Source organism: Molothrus ater, chromosome 10 (assembly GCF_012460135.2).
Source record: "Molothrus ater isolate BHLD 08-10-18 breed brown headed cowbird chromosome 10, BPBGC_Mater_1.1, whole genome shotgun sequence".
Classification (NCBI taxonomy): Eukaryota; Metazoa; Chordata; class Aves; order Passeriformes; family Icteridae; genus Molothrus; species Molothrus ater.
The window spans coordinates 5,865,866-5,884,735 of NC_050487.2; the positions used below are offsets into that span (position 1 = coordinate 5,865,866).

Genomic DNA, 18,870 nt, shown 5'->3' on the forward strand with positions numbered 1-18,870 from the left:
TGCAAAGACATCCCAGCCATTGCCAGCATGAGGAGATCTGTGGTGGCCAAAAAACCCCTCACTTCCAGCTGGAAAGGGAAGGAATTTCTATCCATCAGGCGAGAAGGAGTGTGCTGTGTCAATTTGTGATGGGCTGCATTAAGCTGTGGCTGCACAGCACAGTCCCGGCCTCCTCCGGGATCCCCCGTCAATGCCATGGATTTCAGCGAGCAATGAAGATGCATCGCAGCAGGGCAGGCGATAACTTAATGAAGCTCAGATTTGGGGGTGTTTGCTCAGCAACTACAGAACAACTTTATCAATAAAGCGCTGCCTGCTGCGCTGCGGGATGAAATGCTCTAATTGCAAGTGGCAAACGCTCCCCACATCGGGATACGCTAAATTGAAATATGCTGGTTGATGTGCCTGAAAGCACCCAATCAAATACCTGCTTCCATTTCTGCAAGCGTCCATGTGTTCATACACATGCACGGCAAGAGAAAAACCCAAAGCAAAACCCCAGCCAGAAAAAGTTCTGGAGGTGATGCAAAGTCAGGACCATATGGACCAAGTCCTGTTTACAAGTCTCACTCCAACTCCAGCCCCAGCATCTCCCCTCGGTTTCCAGGCTCCAAAGGGACTTGACCCAGCGTGGGTACGTGATGTTGGACAAGCTCAGACGAAGCCATACAATCCATTTATCATAATCCTACCGAGGAGAGAGACAGTAAATCAAAGAGACAACCCGCCTGCAAATAAATTACTGAGGGGAGGGAGAGGGGGAGAGGGATAGAGAGGAAGAGAGAGAGAACTGCAGAGGGAGAGATAAGGGAAAGGGAAGGAAATGACAGAGAATTACCAAAAAATGCATACATCACAGGAAAAAAACAAACAAAGGGGACCAAATCAAATGGAAAGATAAGAGAAAAAAGATAGGGCTTTCAATACCTTTTGTTTTCTAAATTGCAAACCTATTTTAGAAAATTTGGAAACAAGTTTTCAACTATCAGGAACTCATTTGCTCCTGTCATGACAGAATCAGTTGCTGATATCATACTTTTTATAATTGTACACAGGCCCTGGATACCCAAAATCCACACACACCATACGCACAGGTCAATGGCCATACATCATCATTTACAGTTTGGCAACTCAAAGTCAAGCAGCAACCAGGGCTGAGAGAGCACTTTAATGAACACCCTGCCCCACCTCCCAAGACAGACCCAGCCATGCCAAGGGCCCATTCAGGGCAGGCAGATGATGCAGTTGCCTTTCAGGAGAACATTTTCCAGAACAATGTCACTATGCATCTAAATCCCCATCCCTGCTTTCTCGAGGCTGGGCTGCCAGCAAACCTCTCAGAACGCCGCAGCCTGCCCCAGAAATCACCATATGTCAGGCTTGGCATGTAACTCACTTCATCCTCCACAAGATGTGGAAGAGGAACTCAGCCAACCAAGGATGGGCAGAGGCTCTCCCAGAAACCTTAACCTCCAAAAATCTTTGTGAGACTGCCTCAGAGAAGGTCCAGCTAAGTGGTGGGGAAGGTCTGGTTTGAAGGAAAGATCATTTAGGTTGGGCAGAGCACTCATCTGCTGTTCAGTATCCATGAGGTCAGCCCTAAGGAGCACAGGGCAAAGCAGATGAAGGCTGAAGGTCAGGTGCCTGAGGACACTCTGTCACTTGTCCATGTAGCCAGGTGATTCCAGCATAGGCTGGGCACAGCAGCCTCACATCACTGGACTCTCTGGGTGAGACCAGCGGGTTTGGACACCCATTTCACTAGCTGAGAGAACAAGGAGGAGCCAGAACCCCAATCCATCATACATCTTGGAGGAGCACTGAGTCTTGAGAATAATACAAACATTGTTGGGTAATAATGCCAACAACTTCCTGTTTTCCACTACTTTTCCACAGCTCACTTCTTGGTCAACATCCAAGTACCCACATGGGGTGCATGTGGTGTGCTCCAGCCAGGTTCAATGGAAGCAAGCGAGGTCACCGATGAGAACATTCTGCCAGGAGCTCCCCTCTTGGGAAAGGCAAATTCATCACACTATCAGAAAGCAAGGAACTCCAAAAAGAGATAAAAAATAATAAATACAAGCAGCCTGTGAGATTTTGCAGACAAGGGCCATTTGAAGCCTAATGAGTTCTGTGGAAGTGGGCTCCTTATCAGCTGGGATTCCCCTGGAAATGAGAGCCTCTAAATACAGAATTAGTCATCTGAGAAGATAGAGCTGCCATAAACATCAATAGCATCTGCAATTACACGTGCTAGGATGAATTACAAGGATACACAGACTTCATGCCTGGATCCACGGCACCCAGGGGATTGCAGGGGATCTCCCAGGCAGCAGGCTCACATATGTCTTACAGGGGCACGTGCTTGACTCCAAAGCCAACTCCCAGTGCTGGAGTACAGTGGGTGCACTGAGCTTTGGTGAATTCCTGTGCCAGACCTGTCCCTGCCTTTCCCCACAGCTCTCCTTCCCGGCTGGATTTATTTTGCCTTACTCCAGGGTAGCACCGCCTGTGAGGAAAACTCTAAAAATCAAAACATTTATCCTGCGTTTCCCTACACGCCTTTATCACATCTTTAGAGATTCAGGATGAGTCACTGTCTTGGACCACGTTCTCCAGAAAAGCTTCACGTTCGCTACAAAACCAGGCGTCTCATGGAGCCCTAAATGTGAAATGCCAGCCCTGCTGTCAGAGAGCCCTCGCACCCAGAGCTGCACCTGGCACCATCCAGCTCCTATTTACTAGATCTTATTTTAAAATGTCACAGGGATTCTGCATGAGCCACAAACATGACAGACTGCTCAGAGCTAGCACTGCCAGGGGACTCAAGCTTAGCCTGGGCACAACTGTTCCCAGCACAGCCAAGGGCTTGGTGCTCCCCCAGTCACCAACACCTTTCACCCCAGCACAGACCAGCTACAGCCACATTGATCCTCTATTTTTTAATGCAGCTTCTGACACATACTAAAGCCTTCTGGGGGGCTAGCCAAAAATTTCACTAGTAAGAACTAAAAAACAGCATTTCTGGTCCACCCACGCACAGGGGATCTCAGGGGGAGCAGAGGGAAAGCAGCAGGGCGAGAGTGGAATCACACTGGCATGCTCCGGCTGCGCTGGGGATGACGAGCGATCCGCAGCTGCGGGAGCAGAGCCCTCAAGGAGAGGAGGTGGAAATATTGAACCTCAAACGGAGCAAGCTGCAAAAGCGCCGCCCCCCAGCCCGGCGCCGGCCGTGCCGAGCGTCGTCTCTCCGGCTTCTGCACCATATGGAGTCAGCTCCGAGTGCAAACGAGGCAAAGAGCAATAAATCTGTGCCACCACAGCAGCACGCGGCTGCCGGCAGCGCAGGGAAGCCTCCGTCAGGACACGGATAGGATGGGGGAAGGCTCTGCCTGCAGCCCTGAGAATGCCTTGCTGAGAGGCCCATCACCCACTGAATCCCCCCCACCAACAAAAAGGGACGTGGCAAAGCCAACCGGTCCATTGGAAAGGGCAGAGCAACCATCAGCAGATCCTGCTGGGTTCTTTGCGCTGGCTCCACAAACAAATGTCCTGGAATTCTCAAAATGCGCTGGAAACTTGTCCTGGGCTCTCCCAGCTTTGCCTTTTGTTTTTTCTTCTTCTTCTCCACTTTTAGATTTAGACAAAACAAGGAGCAGCCAGGGTCTGTAACCATCCTGCAACCTATCCAAAAAGCTTCCAATCAGTCTGAGCCACCTTTAGGTACGTACACACACAGCTGGTCGGGTGAGTGTTTGCCAAGATTTCCAAACACCCATTCACATAAGGTGCCAGCTCCACAGGCCAGTAGGGCTGGGTTAATCCTTGCCCAAATTCACCAACAACAATGAGAAACTGTAATCTCCTCAGAAGATGCTCTTCATCAACAGGGGCTCAGGATCCTTTGCTGTAAGTTCATGGGGCATCATCCAAACTGGTGCAAGAAGCAGTGAGCAAACAGCTGCCTGCCCCCAGCTCATGCCAGCACAGACACAGCTCCAGGGGTCCCTCCCTGCCAGGAGCCTCTCCTGTGAGAAGGGAAGAAACACAAGCACTACTCTAAGTCAAGCTTAACTCACAAGATTTTGCTCAGCACCGTTCTTAGGCCGAGCTTATCCTGCAAGCTGCAGTGCCCAGCTGAGCTGCTGCACAGCCACAGCTCCCACAGGCCCTGGGGGTGAGGAAGGGGAGGAGGAAGAGGAGGATGCTGGCAGGAGGTGCCACTTGGCAGCCAGCCTGCCTGGCACACCCCTGCCTCCAGCCCAGCGCCTGCGCAAGCTGGGAAAAGGCTCCAGCATGAGGACGGCCATCTGCGTGCCGGGAGCCGCGCCAAAGCCAGTTCAGGGATTAGTTCTCCCCCTCCTCCTCAGGACAGTCTCCTTCCCAAATGCTGACTTTACACATGGGTGACACCTCACCAAAAAACTTCAGCACAATTGCAAGAGGTAACCAAGGAGAAGTCAGCCAGCCAGTCAGCCAGCCCAGTCACTGACCAGAGCCCAGGAGGTGCCTGCGACCTGCTGCAGGTGAGGGATGGTCCTGGCACAACCAGAACAGCTCCATTTCATGCAACACCAGCTCTGCTCATTTTTAAAGCATTGCTGGTTGATGATAAAGTTCCCCTGAAGCTCATCTCCATACCCACCTCTTCTCCTGATGACGGTGACCCATCCTCCCTGATTGTGGTTTCCTTGCTGAAATAAATCACTTTAAGTGCACATTGTGCTCAGGGTCTCATTACTGTTCATCATCTTCTGCGCAACAGAGCTGTCACATCCTCGCAAATTCTGTCACCTGGGTGACACAGGAGCCATTTGGGAGGGGGCAGGCAGGTGGGAAGAAAGCACCCAGGGCTTGACAGGGTACCAGCTTCCCATTCCCCTCATCTGCAGTGTTTCAATAGTGGGCACAAAAGCTCAGGAGAGCAAAAGCAAGAAGGAGCAACACATGTCCAAGATGGGATCAGTGCACCAAGGCCCCATATGGACGGTAGCAGGAGTGGCACAAGCACATTGATAGCTAAGAGGGTCTTCCTTCTGCAAGTTATGTCCCTGCTAGAAAACCTCCTCCAAAAGAGGTGGAAGAAACTCTCCTCCCCCAGTTTGGAGGAGAAATATCTAAAGAAGGGAAGGAGGAACTGCCAGTCATGGGGGCAGCAAGACAGTCACCAGTTCTTCTCCAGGTGGATTCTAGGCAGCACCACGCTCATCTGTGATGAGCTGCCTCATCACAAATGGATGCTTCCAACTCCATGAGGTTGCTCCAGATCAATCCAGAACAGAAGACTGGGTCATGCTGCACACAGTAAATTAAAAGCTCTTTGCCAAAATCCCACAAGGACCCACCAGACAACAGCAACACAAAGGCACCATTTGCCTGTCACATCTCTTTTGAAAGGCAAACACTCAAAAAGAGAGAAAGGGAGTGATTAATGCTGCTGCTAACAAATTGGAGTGTCCACAAAGATGGGTCTGCTGGGTTTTTATCAAGGACAGTGTGTAAGTACCACCAGTCCCTGATGGCCAGTGGTGCTGTGAGGGCTGGGACCAGCCTGGAATGAAAGGCCAACTCACACAGCCAGGAAGGAGCTGCTCATCCATAGCCATGTGGCCAACTCCTGCATCCCTGTGCATCAGCACAGCTCCCTGGGGAAAGAGGCTGTTTCCCAGCCTGATGTTTGGGAGGCTGCAAAAGTTTGGGTTTCCTACCAAGTACTCAACACCTACAAATATCCTGGAGCGCAGCTGTGGAGAAGACACACTGCTCTCACACCTTCCTCAAGTTCAACATTCGCGCTTGTCTAAAACTCTTCATCTCACTCATCCCATCACACCTTCACAGGAAAACACCTCTCACTGCTCTGGTGACCATGGCAGGAGAAGATCCCCAGAAATCCAAGTAGGAGAAAAACCCCACAGATGCAGAAGAAGTTCCCCAGAAACGTAAGTAGGAGAAAAACCCCGCAGATGCAGCAGGAGAAGACTCCCAGACACGTCATCCATCACTGCCAGGAAGGATTCCCCAGGTGGTCCCTGGGGCTCTGCTCAGCTCTCCCAGCATCCCAGCCCACCATCCCAGGCATCCTGCTGCAGGCTGGAGACCCCCGTGCCCCCCGCTCGCCCAGGGCACTCGCGCACATGTTCGCACGCGCCGGCACGGAGCGGGAGGGGAAGCGGGGCTGCAGGAATAACACAGGCACACAAACAAAGAGCACAAGCCATTAATCTGGGCGAACCAGAGGAAATGAAATCATTATGTCTGCAGCTACAACATCCCGAGGAACAAATTTCCTGCCTGGATAATAAATGGATTCTTTTGTTTCACATTGGCCCCAACCACGTGACTCTCTTGGCCTATTCCTCATCCAAAACATCTTGCTGTATAAATACCCAGACGGGTTTGAATTTCAGCTGCTAAAAATATGTTTTAATTATAATAATATATAATAACAATAATAATAACAACAAAAAAATCTGGATCTACAGGCTCCCCTCGCCTCCTGAACAACCTCTGAAGACTTTCCAGCAGGCAGGCAAGCAAGCAAACAAAAAGTCCCAAATTGCCAAAAAAGCTGAACAGTACAAATGCAGCCTTTAAAAAATGACTGAGGCACCTGAAAGCAGCTCCAGGTTAATGCTTGCAATAAATAATCCCTGCCAGAAAGAAAAATGACAGGTGCATGAAGATTTGAAGCACGATGGCCCAGAAGTATCTCCTAAGCACCTCCCAGCAGCAGGACGGGACCAAAGCCACGAGGCATATCAATGACAGCTCCAACTTTGGGGCTGTGCAGCTTCTTCTGAGCCAGGTTTTCTTCTGGTGGCTCACTAGGGCTTGGGATTTATCCATTGCATGGATGGGGGGGAATGCAAGATCTGGCCTCCTCTGGCTTGGCAAGGTGCTCCTCAGCTGCAGGAGTCTCCAGGGATGCAGACCTTGAAGAGAGCTGTGTGAATGACTGGTTCCAACTGTTCCTTTAATCTGCAACTCCATTACATCACCCACTTAAAACCACTTTTGCATCTAATTGCATATTTTGCTTCTGCTTTCAGCTTCTTTTTGCTCGCCTTCCCAGCTTCACCAACACATTGCAAGCACTGCAACAAGTTTCAAAACAAGAAGCGGTTTTGAAGCCAAACATCAAAGCGCCTTGGCCTTGCACAAAGTCTAAATTGTTTGGATGTTAAAGAGAGACCTCCACACAGGGAAACAAGTCCAAAACTTCCCTCCAGCTAGCAGGCAGCCATAGGAAGAAGATCCAATCAAGCCCACCATGCTTACCCACAGCTTTACTTGGGGTTGGACTTGTTCTCCATCATCCCAAACATCCCAGCTCCCAATGACTTCTCTTCAATTCCACACACACACAGAGGAAACCTCTGGTGCATCACACCAGCAGAACCTCAATTTTATTTTCCTTTTAGGGTCATCTTTAATTCCAATTATATTTTGGATGCTAGGGAAAGCATCCAAGAACAGTTGCTGCCTCACTTCTGTTGCTTATCGCCGCTGTTACTTCAAGGAAAGGGAGGGAGAGAAAAAAAGAAAGGGGGAAAAAAAAAACAGTCCTTGGAAACTAAATATTTACACACCCACATAAGCTAATCCCAGCAGATCCAAGGGTGGGAAGCCTATTTAAAAAACATCCCTAATTACTTTCCCATTTTAAAGGGAATAATCTGGCCATTAGCTCGAATGCTTTACTTCAGTAATCACTTATTTTTCAAGAGGAATAATCTGCTGGTGTGTGCACAGACAGGACAGGGGACTGAGAAACCATTTTTTATACCCTTTCCGCAGTACAGCTGCTAACAGCCAAGTGGCACAGAGGGGCTGATGGAACTGAGGAGAGTCAGGAACTCAACACGAGCCACCCTTGGGAGGCCACCCCTGGAACATGGACAGAGCCACCTCATGCCCTGGGCACCTTGCTGGTCCCTGCATTGCACCTCAAGGAAACTGTTGGGAAAAGGGGGATTCTCAGGGCAAAATGGGAAAGAAAAATGGGAACAGACACCTAACACCTCATAATGCCATCAGTCCCCTCACAACAATGCTCTGGAAAATGCCCCCACCCCTCCCAGCAGAGCCACACAGCAAGTTAATACTGCAAAACACTGATTTATCAAGAGCATATTTCAGTCTCTTTTTGCTGATGTATTAACAAAACATTCTCTTATCAGAAAATAAAGTGGTTTCTGCTGGAAAAAAAAGTCAGTAATCCAGACATAGGGATGTATTGAAGGATTCCCAAAGTCTCCCTGTAACAGCAAAGCAAAGAGCAGCAATTTGCTAATTGGCTGCTCGAGGAAAGGGCTGGAACCCTGAGGATGGGCAGAAGTTTGATTATAAGACACGCACGGTGGATCATTTAGAAAGATAAAACCGCGCTCGCTCTGCCGCAGCCAGCTATTAAAAGTGGAGAATGTTATTTCAGGTAATAAAGAGCAGGACCTGAGGACCAGCCTGGGAATTCAAATTTACAACTTGTATCAAATTCATCTGCTGTAAAACTCCACCTAGTTTATAAGTTTCTCACCAACTTCATAAAACATGTTTTATTATTATTGTTTTCTGACTCTCCTGCCTTAATAAAATTCCTCTCCCAGCCTGTGTGGGTGTTGCATTATAAACATTTGCACTTTGATTCATTCAAGACTGCAGAAAGCTTTCAAGGTAACCTATTAGGAATACTTTAAATGGTTCAAAAACATCCCAGTTTCCCCCGAATGCTGCAAAGCTTTAAAGAACAAAATAAAAACGTGCCTTGCTGCAAACCACCTCCAAAAATCTACTGGGCTGGGGACTTGGGAGATGGGAGTGACCACACAGACCAGTCAGGAGGGGTCCAGAGTGGGAAAACACACAAGTTATCAGGGAACAGGCTAAGGTGGGCACCCACCCATCACTCCACAAGCCCCCTCACCAGGAAGCTGGAGGGACTTATTAACAAAAGATTCTCCTGGGGATGATGTGAGTGCATCCCACTGGTAGGAGGCAGGCAGACCACTTTTGGGGATGCTGCTGAGTGGTTCCCACTGGTGGGAGGCAGCTGGACTGTTTTTAGGGATGCTGCCAAGTGGTTCCCACTGGTGGGAGGTAGCCAGACCATCTTCCCACAAGTTAAGGATCCAACTGTGCAAAAGCAGGGATTTCCTCAGCCCTGGCAAGCAGAGCCCAGCGCTGGCACACAAAGCAAGGCTGGAGGGAGCAGCCTTCTCCAAGCAGCCCCTTTTCTCCTGCCTCAGCCACAGCCACTGAAGTTAAGGAGCAGCTTTCCATGGCTTTGAGCAGGCTCTGGAGGCAGGCTCTGAGCAGCCTCCCTCCCGTGGGCACGCAGCAGTGCCGCCCACGCACGGCACGAGAATAAAAGCTGAGTTTTAGAGGGGTACTGAACACAATGAGCTCGTGCCCTTACAGCTCCCATCAGCCAGCAGCCACCTCTCTCCCCCCTCCACCAAGCTGGCTGCAGCACCCAGGGGTCAGGGGGGCACTGCCAGCCCATGGACAGAGCTCGGAGGGCTCAACCTCAGCTGGGTGCAAAGAAAAAGGCATTGATGCCTTTAACTCCTGCACAACTGCTGCCTTTCTCTGCTTGACTGAGCAAGAGGGAGGTTACCTGGCACAATGCACACGGCTCAAGGAGCTACACACCCCTCCCCAGGAAACACAGGACAGAACTGATCCTCCTTTATTTCATTACACCAGAAATTAGCACTTTACAGTCCATCTCTGGTCACAATAACCTCATTGTATGTGACTTCCCAGTGCCTCTGTTGAGAGCCTGATGGGCTCAAACATCTTAGACCCCCACCAGCAATTTCAGCTCAAAAAGCAAAGCACAGGCAGCAAAGGCCAGGAGATACACCCACTTGTGTGGAGCTTCTGGGAGAGCTTCAGCCAAACTCCACAGCCTGGGGAAGAGCTCTGTGCTCCAGGTTCACTTGCAGCCAGGTCATGCCCATAATTTCCAGGACTAATAAAAACGGCTTTAAAAATAATCACAGCAGAAGAGCAGGGATGGAGTGGCCACGTGGTGAGGGCAAACACACCTACGGAGCAGCCTCTCCAGCTCCATGGCCACATCATGGGAGGGAAAGGTCCTGGACTAGACAAAACCATTACAAGAAGCACTTCTGACAGTACAATTGTGACAATTTAGCTACTTCCAAACACATTTGTTTCAAATGAAAAGCAAAGCCAGCATCAAACAGAGCACTGCAAGAGCATCCCACTCGTGCTCTCTCCCAACATGCCCATCCTGTTCCTTGGGCATTTGGAAATAAGAAGCTACAGATTTTTGGTGGAAACACCAAGGTCAGTCCCAGACTGCTTCCAGCACATCAGGCTGTCTCCCTCTCAGTTTCCCCCGTTCAGAGGGCAGGGAATGCCCAGAGCAGCCCCCTACAGCTAGCCCCATTCTCCTCCTGCCCCCTGAGGACACTGTTTCCCTTTTAACTCTTCTGCTGAGTTCCCAGTTTTCCCGGGGAAGATGTAATTCACATCCCTCCGCCTGTTCCGTGGTGATTTAATGTCTTTTGAGCAAAATGCAATTATCCTCATATCAACAGGGCCCTAGTGAGGATGATAATGAGGCGGCTCCAGCCCCGCAGCTATGGAAGTGGCTGAAGCCAGCAGAGGCCTCAAGTAATCAAAGGCCCATCCCTGGCCTCTGATTGCTGAAAAAGAAATGAAAAACCTCCATAAAACTTCAAACGCAGCCCTTCCCTGCTCCATCCCTCCACCCTTGGTGTGGTTTTAGCAGCAGGAGACAAGTGACCAACAGCAGCTCTGGGTACCCCCAGGTTCATCATAGTCAGCTGCATTTTGGGTGTCACCTATAGGTCACCTATAGCAGGGGGGCATCAACCTGCTGCTCAAAGCAGACACTGCAGCCCTGTTTACCCAGGTTTTGGGGCTCAAGGAAAAGCAGCCCCCACCCTGAGTTGAAGGTGCCTTGCCCAGGACACACAAATAAAGGCGTCCCCCTGCTCTGTGGTACTCACATGCCCTCTGAACAGAGAGAAGCAGAGAAAAGAATGATCAAAACAATTCTTATCTCATTTGCTGCTCCTGTGTTCTTGAACATGTGGAATGTATTGGAAGATTATTTACCTGAAGGGATTGCTTGATTGGATTCTGGTGGACAATGTAGCCTTAGCAGGTCCAAGCTGTGTCAACTGTCTGGTCAGCAGACAGTCATGAGTTTCTTCAGTTTAGTATAGTTCTTGTTAGTGTAATACAGTGTAAAATAGCTATAGTATAATAAAGTAATTAATTGATATCATGGACTTCTGCACATCATTCTTCCCAGAGGTTGGGGTTGCCCTATTGTAAATACAATACTGCTCTGCCCTGCAAACAGGAAGAAAATGGAGAAAGGGAGGGAAAGACGTGGATGTGCAACAGGTCTTGGGCTTTGCAGGACTTCAGAGGCTTCCTGGGAGACAGTAGAGCCAGGAGCAGGGGGCACCCAGTGGGCTAAGCTGCCCATCCTCTCATAAAAATAATATATAGTCAGGCAAAGACACCAAAACTCAGCTGTGCTTGGAGCAATCCAAGGAAAATGCAGGTTGGGTTAGAATAATCCCAAGGTTGGCTCCCAGTTGCTGCTGGGATGTGGCACACTGGGTACCAGTGCATTGGAGAGGCAGGTGGGATGAGAGAAGGGCTTTTGAAGAGAGAGTATCATAAAACAGTCCTTTGAAGCTGTGATGAAACCCCCATCAAGGATGGCAGGAAACAGCCCGGAAGTGAGGATTTCCACAACCCCTTACCTATTCCCACCCTCCACTTTTACTCATTGCATAACAAATTAAAGCTTCATCAGCTCCAACCACCAGTAACCCTGACTGGATGCCTCCCCAGATAATAAACATTTCCTTCACTAACTAATGAGCACATACCTGAGGCTCTACTGATGCCTAATTACTTGGCCTGGATATTTCAACATTTTAAATAAATAATTAAATAAATAAACGAAATCCTAGGAGAGACCTTAGAGATCATCTCGTTCCAACCACTTGCTATGGGCAGGGACAACTTCCACTAAATCTTAGTAATAACCTAAATAACCTTAATACTGTTAAAAATCACCAATATTAACTTAATACCATTTTTTTTTCTCCCCCCATCCAGAAAGGCCTTGAGAGGACTCATTCTGCTTATTAAGGGAAATGACTGAGAAGAGGAAAAAAGCAAATTAACACTTATCAATTAACTAAAACCAATCTTAACCCTCACCTCCTCCAAACAACTGCTTGCCATCACCATCCATTGTGACATACGTGCACAACATGGAGATGTCAACCATGGGATGCTCTGGGACTCCCTTCGAAACCAAGAGCATCCCTGGTTTAAGTTGGAAGACATGAGGCTGAAGGACACTCATCTTCCTTGTCCAGGGCTCAGCACAAGCCCCTTCCCCTTTGAACTGTTGCCTCTGTGATTTTTCACTGCGGGGCTCCCAGCAGGAACTTATTAAAGCCAGACCAAAGCACGTCTTGCTTTAATAGTAATTAGGTCACCCTGGGTTGTGGGCTTAGCAGGCAAAACTATAATTATTTAGAAACATCAAGTTTAAATGCCAAAGAATCTTAATGGAGCTGAGCTAATTAACCAATTTCAACTAAGTAACTGATTAGCTTAAAAAGAAAAAAAAAGATAAATCAATGATCATAGACAACAACATTTTCCTTTAACAGCCTTTCTTGCAGCAATTCTCAATTGCACAAACTGAGCCCAACAACCCCTGCTAACCAAATATTATTGTAATTAAATATTCAACAGAAAGCCTCTTCAATTATTCAAAAGACTGATAACACTTGGTTATAATTGGGGTGGTGGGAGAGGTTTCCAGAAGCAGGGATTGCGTGCACCACCCAGCTCCAGTGGCTGCCGCAAACCCAGGGCTCGTGGCATCAGCACAGGGCACTCCTCCCGTGCCTGGAACCAACCTGGGGGCAGGCGGATGCTCTGCAGCCCCGACGTGAGCAAACAGAGCAGATGGTGCACAGCCTTGCTGCATTCCTGTTATTAGAGCAGAAATTTAGGGGACTAATGGCCAGTTTCCAGGTTTCACACCGTTTTCCAGTGGTAGCGCTATTCCCCTGACAGAGGGCTGGGATGAAAAGCAGGCCCTGGTGTGTCATTATAATTCACTAAGCAGCATTACCATAGGAAATTACAAATTAGTTTTTCAGCAAAGGATATGGACGTATTTAGATTAGCCATAGAGAAACTACAGAACCTTCCAGCCCATTCATCAAAGCTCTTGTAGCTCCAACTTTCAGGGAAATGAAACAATAATAAATATTGAGCAGGGAAAGTTAATCTTCCCTGAATGCACTTCAATAATTCAAAAGTTGTGAGAAATAAATAAATAGAGCACAGATCCTTTCGTGCCTACAAAACACGTGTCCTGTTTTTCTCACTATTTCTCATGATGTGACTTGGTGGGAAAACGGATGGTGACCAAAATAAAAGAGCTCCAAAACCTGAGCTGTGGCTGTGAGCAACACTTACAGGGAAGGAGGGAGCCCATCCACACTTGCCATTTATCTGGAAAGCCATGGAGGTGATTTGGGCAAGAGTTTGCTCCCATTGTCCCTAAGGAAAAGGCTGTGCTGCCTCTACCTGCTGTGTGTCTGTTCCCTTCCCTGCACACTCCCAGGCAGCCTCTCAAGCTGCTCATTTTTGGAATGTCTGTGGGTTTACCCCTAAAAGCTGAACAATGCAATAACCAGCTCAGGGTCCAGCGGCCACCCAAGGTCCCAGCTCTTTCCTGACACTACTCTGCCATCACTCCATCCCTTTCCACACCCTTCTGCTCTCACACCAGCCTGGGACTTCTGTAAGCAACATTCACTCCAACCTTCCACCATTCCAGAAGGAGATTCCTTCCCAAATTGCCACCCAGCCAACATCCAACCTTAACATTTGCCTTGCCCAGGTACTGTGTGCATCAGCCCTTGAGAGTTCTGTTTGCAGCAGAACAAGGTCAAATTGAAATGTGCTTTCAAATCTTAAGGAATATTTGGGGAAAGCATTCCATCCCACAACCCCGAGTATTTACCCAGCCTTGCTGTGCCGTTCAATGGCTCCTCACACCAATGCTGTCTGTTTAGAGGGAACAAAGCACCACAGTGCCCTTTGGGCAGCATCACACAGTTTTGGGGTTCCTGCAGGAAGCCCTTTCCATGTGTGCTGAGCTCGGGGTACCCCCAGCTGGGAGAGGTAAAAAAGCCCCCTGAGCTGGCTGGACTCAGCCAGTGCAGGACACACACACCACAAGAGCCTCAGCCTTGCTCTGAGCATCACCTCCATCAGCCTCATCCCACAGCACTCCCACTGCACCAGGACTGGGGTCTCTGACACTTTGCTGACCAGATTAGCATCGAGTTACCCACTGCCCAAGGTACCACTTCCCCCTTTGCATCAAATCTGAGTATTTCTTTAGCTTACAGAACCCATCTCTGCTAAAAACATCTATTACTCAGCACCATAGCCTGGATCCAGATCCAGACAAACATATTTGGCCTCTTTCATCATCCAACATCTGTATTTTCTTCTGATTTCTAAAGCCAATGGAAGGGTTTTATTCCATCCTGTTGTGACAGAAGCTGCACCCAAGATGGGTGAGAGGATACCTAGCAAACCCTCTGGCAGCTCATGCCAGAGCAGTCAGGACTCCTTAACACACAGGAGAACATGCAGCACTCCAATATCCAAAAGAACAGGAAAACACAGTCCCCACCTTCTCCATGAGCAGAGATACCAGGAATTAGTCAAAAAAAAAAAAAAAAGGCAACATAAGCACCTGCAGTGTCAAGCCCCTTTTCCACGACTTGACAAAACACCTTCCCTTCAGGCTGACAAGATCTGGGCTCACTTATGCCAAGAATAACGGTTCTCCCTTAGGGCAGAACCCTTCTTTTTTCCCCTCAGTTAGTTTGAGCAAAGAAAGCAAGAGTAAACGGACAGCTAAATAGCAGCACTTGCAAATTCCCATGAAGGTTACCACTTGCATTTGCAAATTCCCTCCTGAAGACTTATTTCTGGCTTCTCCTTGAGAAGGGCTCAGCTCGGGGTGGAACAGCTGGGCAGAGGTGGGAGCCCACGGGGTGCACAGGGAAGCTCCCAGCCTGCTCGGCACAGGCTCCACTCCGGCGCCTGGCAGAAGCACAGGAAGCCCAAAGGATGCCTACAACAGATGTGTGCATCCTGAGCCAACAGGGAGGAGAGGAGAGCAGGGCAGGCATGGAGCACGGAGCACGAGCCAGGGACGTTGCTCTCCAGCCAAACCCCATCCCTGCTCCTCTCCCAGGCAGCAGCTCTGAAGCTGGTGTGTTTAAGCAGGAGAAGAAAACTAAGCCGGATTCACCAGCCCCAAGCAGTGCTTTTCGCCTCCCTCCTGTGCTCTGCTTATCGTGATGCTGCAAGCACAGAGAGAAAAACCTGGGTTTTAAAAGAGCAGGCGCGAGGCAGGGAGATGCTGGAGAGGCGAGCAGGCCAGGCAGGTGAAACAGAGTAGGTGGAGGAGCTGCACCGAAATGGTCACCAGCCCCATCTGACCTACCAACAGCTCCAAGCCGAGTTAAAACATGTAATGTCAGTTCATTACCACCCTCTCTGTATGCTAAATGGATTATATTTGGTTCAGCTAACACAAGAGAGAGCACGCGAGCGGCTCCTGAGTGATTGCAGGGTGCGGGAGACACAGAGTATTCGGTGCTGTCATCTTCTCACATCCTTCTTCCTCTTTGCAAGCCACAAAAAAAATTTATAAATTATTACAAACATCCAGGTGTCCCGCAGAAAAGGGTCAGCTAAGCCACAGGATTTAGTAAAAAATCAAGGAACCATAAAAAAAGTCAGGTAAGTGATTCTATTACATCCAGGTTCGCATGCCACAGGCAATGAGTTAGCAAGGTTTTATGGAGAATAACGAGGGTGGTTTGGAGGCAGCCCATGCCCTGACTCCAGCTGCATCCTCCTCCCCCTCCAGCCAGGTCCAGACCCCCAGACGCCTCCCCCACCATCACAGGAAAGAGACTTTTTGTCTCGTTGGCTGATTTGGGATGCAGGGAGCCATGCCTGGCTCGGCTGCCTCTGCAGCCCAGGGCAGAGCAAGGCAGAGTGGCTTTGCTGCGCTGTCAGAGTGGGCTCCTGGCTAATCCAGCCTCGCCAATGCACCAGGGGGAAAGCCAGACCCCAGGGCAGGGCAGGTCCTAGGAGATGCTCCAGATCCATTAGAGAAAACCATGTTTCAATCTAGCAAATTCAACCTCTGTATCAAGAGATCCAGTGAAATTTAAATAAACCCCATAAAAAGGAATTTTCTTTATACGACTACATAATTAGACTCTCACCTTAACTCCAAACCAGATTCAATTGCTCTACCTCAGAAATTCCCCATCCAAAATTTTCCCTGATATCTGAGATCTCTCCTAGGATACTACTTTACTATCCAAGCAACTTCCTGAGCAGAGCAGAAATATCACCGCTCCTCGACAGGTTCAGTCCTGGGCAGGGACACTGACTCTGCCGGTGCTGCTGGGGAGAGCCCGGGCAAGCTGGGGAACACTCTGGGTGATACCCAGGAGTGTCCTCAGACCAGGAGGGAGCCCAAGTCTCCCGTGCAGCCGCAATTCCAGCAGTGCCTCAAGCCGCTGTCGCTGCCAGCGAAGCGCTGCTAACAGGTCTCGCCTCTTCACGTGCGGCGAGCAAACCGCGCTCGCTGCATCACGCTCCGGCATGGCACCAGCACTCCCACCGCCAGGTATTCCTACAGAGATGCCATGAAGCAGCCCAAGAAACACGAAAGGTAAACACGTGTGCCAGCCAAAAGCCAGCGGGAAGGGGATGCTGCATCGAGCGGGCCTGCCCGCCGCGATCCGGCAGCCGTGCTTGCGAGCGGAGAGGAGCTGCGGCCAAGCCCCAGCGGAGCAGCATTAACCAGCTCCTCGCTGCCGGAGCTGAGCCTGAGTCTCCTGCCATCAGCTTCCAGCCATACTCACATTAAAACCCCCCAGGAGGGCCCAGCCCCGGCAGGTTTGAGATCCTGAGCATCGTCTCCCGCACCCCGCCTCTCGCTGCTCACAACCGCGGGGCTGCACCACGTCCCCTGCCCGCAGCCACCGCTCCGGCGCTGGGCAGCCCCTGCCACGAGCTGCTGCTGTGCCAGCAAAAACGGTGGCAGCGGCAAAATAAAGAGAAAAAATAATCGAAGCGATACTTCAAGAGCCGTGCCGGGCACGGAGCAGCGATACAGCACCAAGGCTGGGGCGGGCTGGGCTGGCTGTCCCACCAGGCCCACCGCCCTCAGCCTGGCTCTGGGCTACACAGGCACCTTCCGACTGCCCAGCAAATCCCACGACCAAGCGGGAGATGGGGAAAAGATCCCAGCGCACTGGCACGGATCGTGCTGAGAGGACGAGCACGCACCTGCTCCGTGTCTCCATGGCCGGGCAAAGCCTCCCCCGGCTCAGTTCATCCCCAGAAACGGAGACCACCTGCCCACGGCTCCCGGCGCATCCATCCCCCGCCGGGGCTGCGAGGAGGAGGGTGGGCAGAGGCGGCTCCACGCACCGCCACGGCCCCCGAGCCGGCCCCGGGGACCAGAGGAGACCCAGACGGGACTCCGGAGACGGCCCCACCGCGGCCCCGGGTACCAGAAGGGACCTCGGAGGTGACCCCACCGCGGCGCCGGGCAGGGCTCCGCAGGGAAGCGGAGCCGAACCGGAGCTCCCCCCACGCGGATGCGGGCGGGTTTCTTCTTCCATCCCTGCCCCCCCCCCCCCCCCCCCCGAGGGCACGGGCTGCCAGTGCCGCCCGCGGTAACCCGGGCTGGCACAAGAGGCCGGGGCCACGGGGCCAGGATCCAGCCCGGTGCCGCTGCCTTACGGCGGGGGAGTCGCTCCCTGCCTGCTCCCCAGCCGCAGACGCCGCGGGCGGCGCAGAGACCCTCAGCTCAGCATCCCACCCGCTCCCGGTGGTCGCCGCTCACCTTCCACGGCGGCCGCGGCGGCGGCCAGGCAGAGCAGCACCACCAGATCCGCAGCCATCGCCTCCTCGGGCCCCGCAGGCGTCAGCCGCTACCGGCGGGCGGCCGTGAGCGGGCATGGGGGGTGCGTCCGCGGGCCGGGTGGCTCCGGGGCAGGGCGGGCCGGGGCCGCGGACGGGACGGGCCGGTGGCGGTGCCGGTGCCGCTGCCCGCCCGCCCGGGTCACATCGCCGCCGCGAGTGGCGCGCGCGGCCACGCCGCCGCCGGCCCCCGCCGCCGCCCGGCCCCGCCCCCGCCGCCGCCCCGCCAATCCCCGCGCCCGCCCGGCCACGCCCCCGCTGCCGCCCCGCCAATCCCCGCGCCGCTCCCCGCCTCGGCCACGCCCCCACCCTCCGCGAGCGCCCGTGCGAAGGGGGACGGCGCCCCCTGGCGGCCATGGACGCCCCTCACGCCGTGCCTCCCCTCAGCGGGACCTGCGACGGGGCGGACCCGGCCCCCGCGGAGCCGGGACGAGCGGCGACAGCAGCGGGGACCCACCGGCGGGATCCCAGCAATCCCGCTCCCCTCTCTCATCCCCAAAAGGAATCTGGAGCGAACCGTCAGCCTCACAGAGACGGGGCCGCTCTGCCCAGTCGCCCCCAGCGTGGCCACTCCCCTCAGGCTCAGACACCGCGGCCGCAGAGGTCGGGCACAACGCCGGTCCCCCTCAGCCTCCTCCCTTCTCCTGTACCGCGCTCCTCCTTCGCTGGGCATCGCTCCGGGCACCGCGGCCTCATGGGCACCCGGGCGCAGCGGCCTGGCTCGGGGAACACCGGGATGCTCAGCCCCTGAGCCGCAGCCCCGTCACTGCCAGCCCAGGGCCG

General features: G+C 52.0%; 1 protein-coding gene across 1 annotated transcript in view; it reads right to left on the bottom strand.

Moving 5' to 3' along the window:
* Positions 1–18,225, bottom strand: part of EPHB1 (EPH receptor B1) — a 79,723-nt gene extending 61,498 nt beyond the window's left edge. Inside the window, exon 1 of the mRNA XM_036388660.2 lies at positions 18,011–18,225. Within this exon, the coding sequence (XP_036244553.1) occupies positions 18,011–18,068 (58 nt within the window). The 5' untranslated portion in view covers positions 18,069–18,225. The remainder of the gene's footprint in view (positions 1–18,010) is intronic.
* Positions 18,226–18,870: the final 645 nt, after the last annotated feature.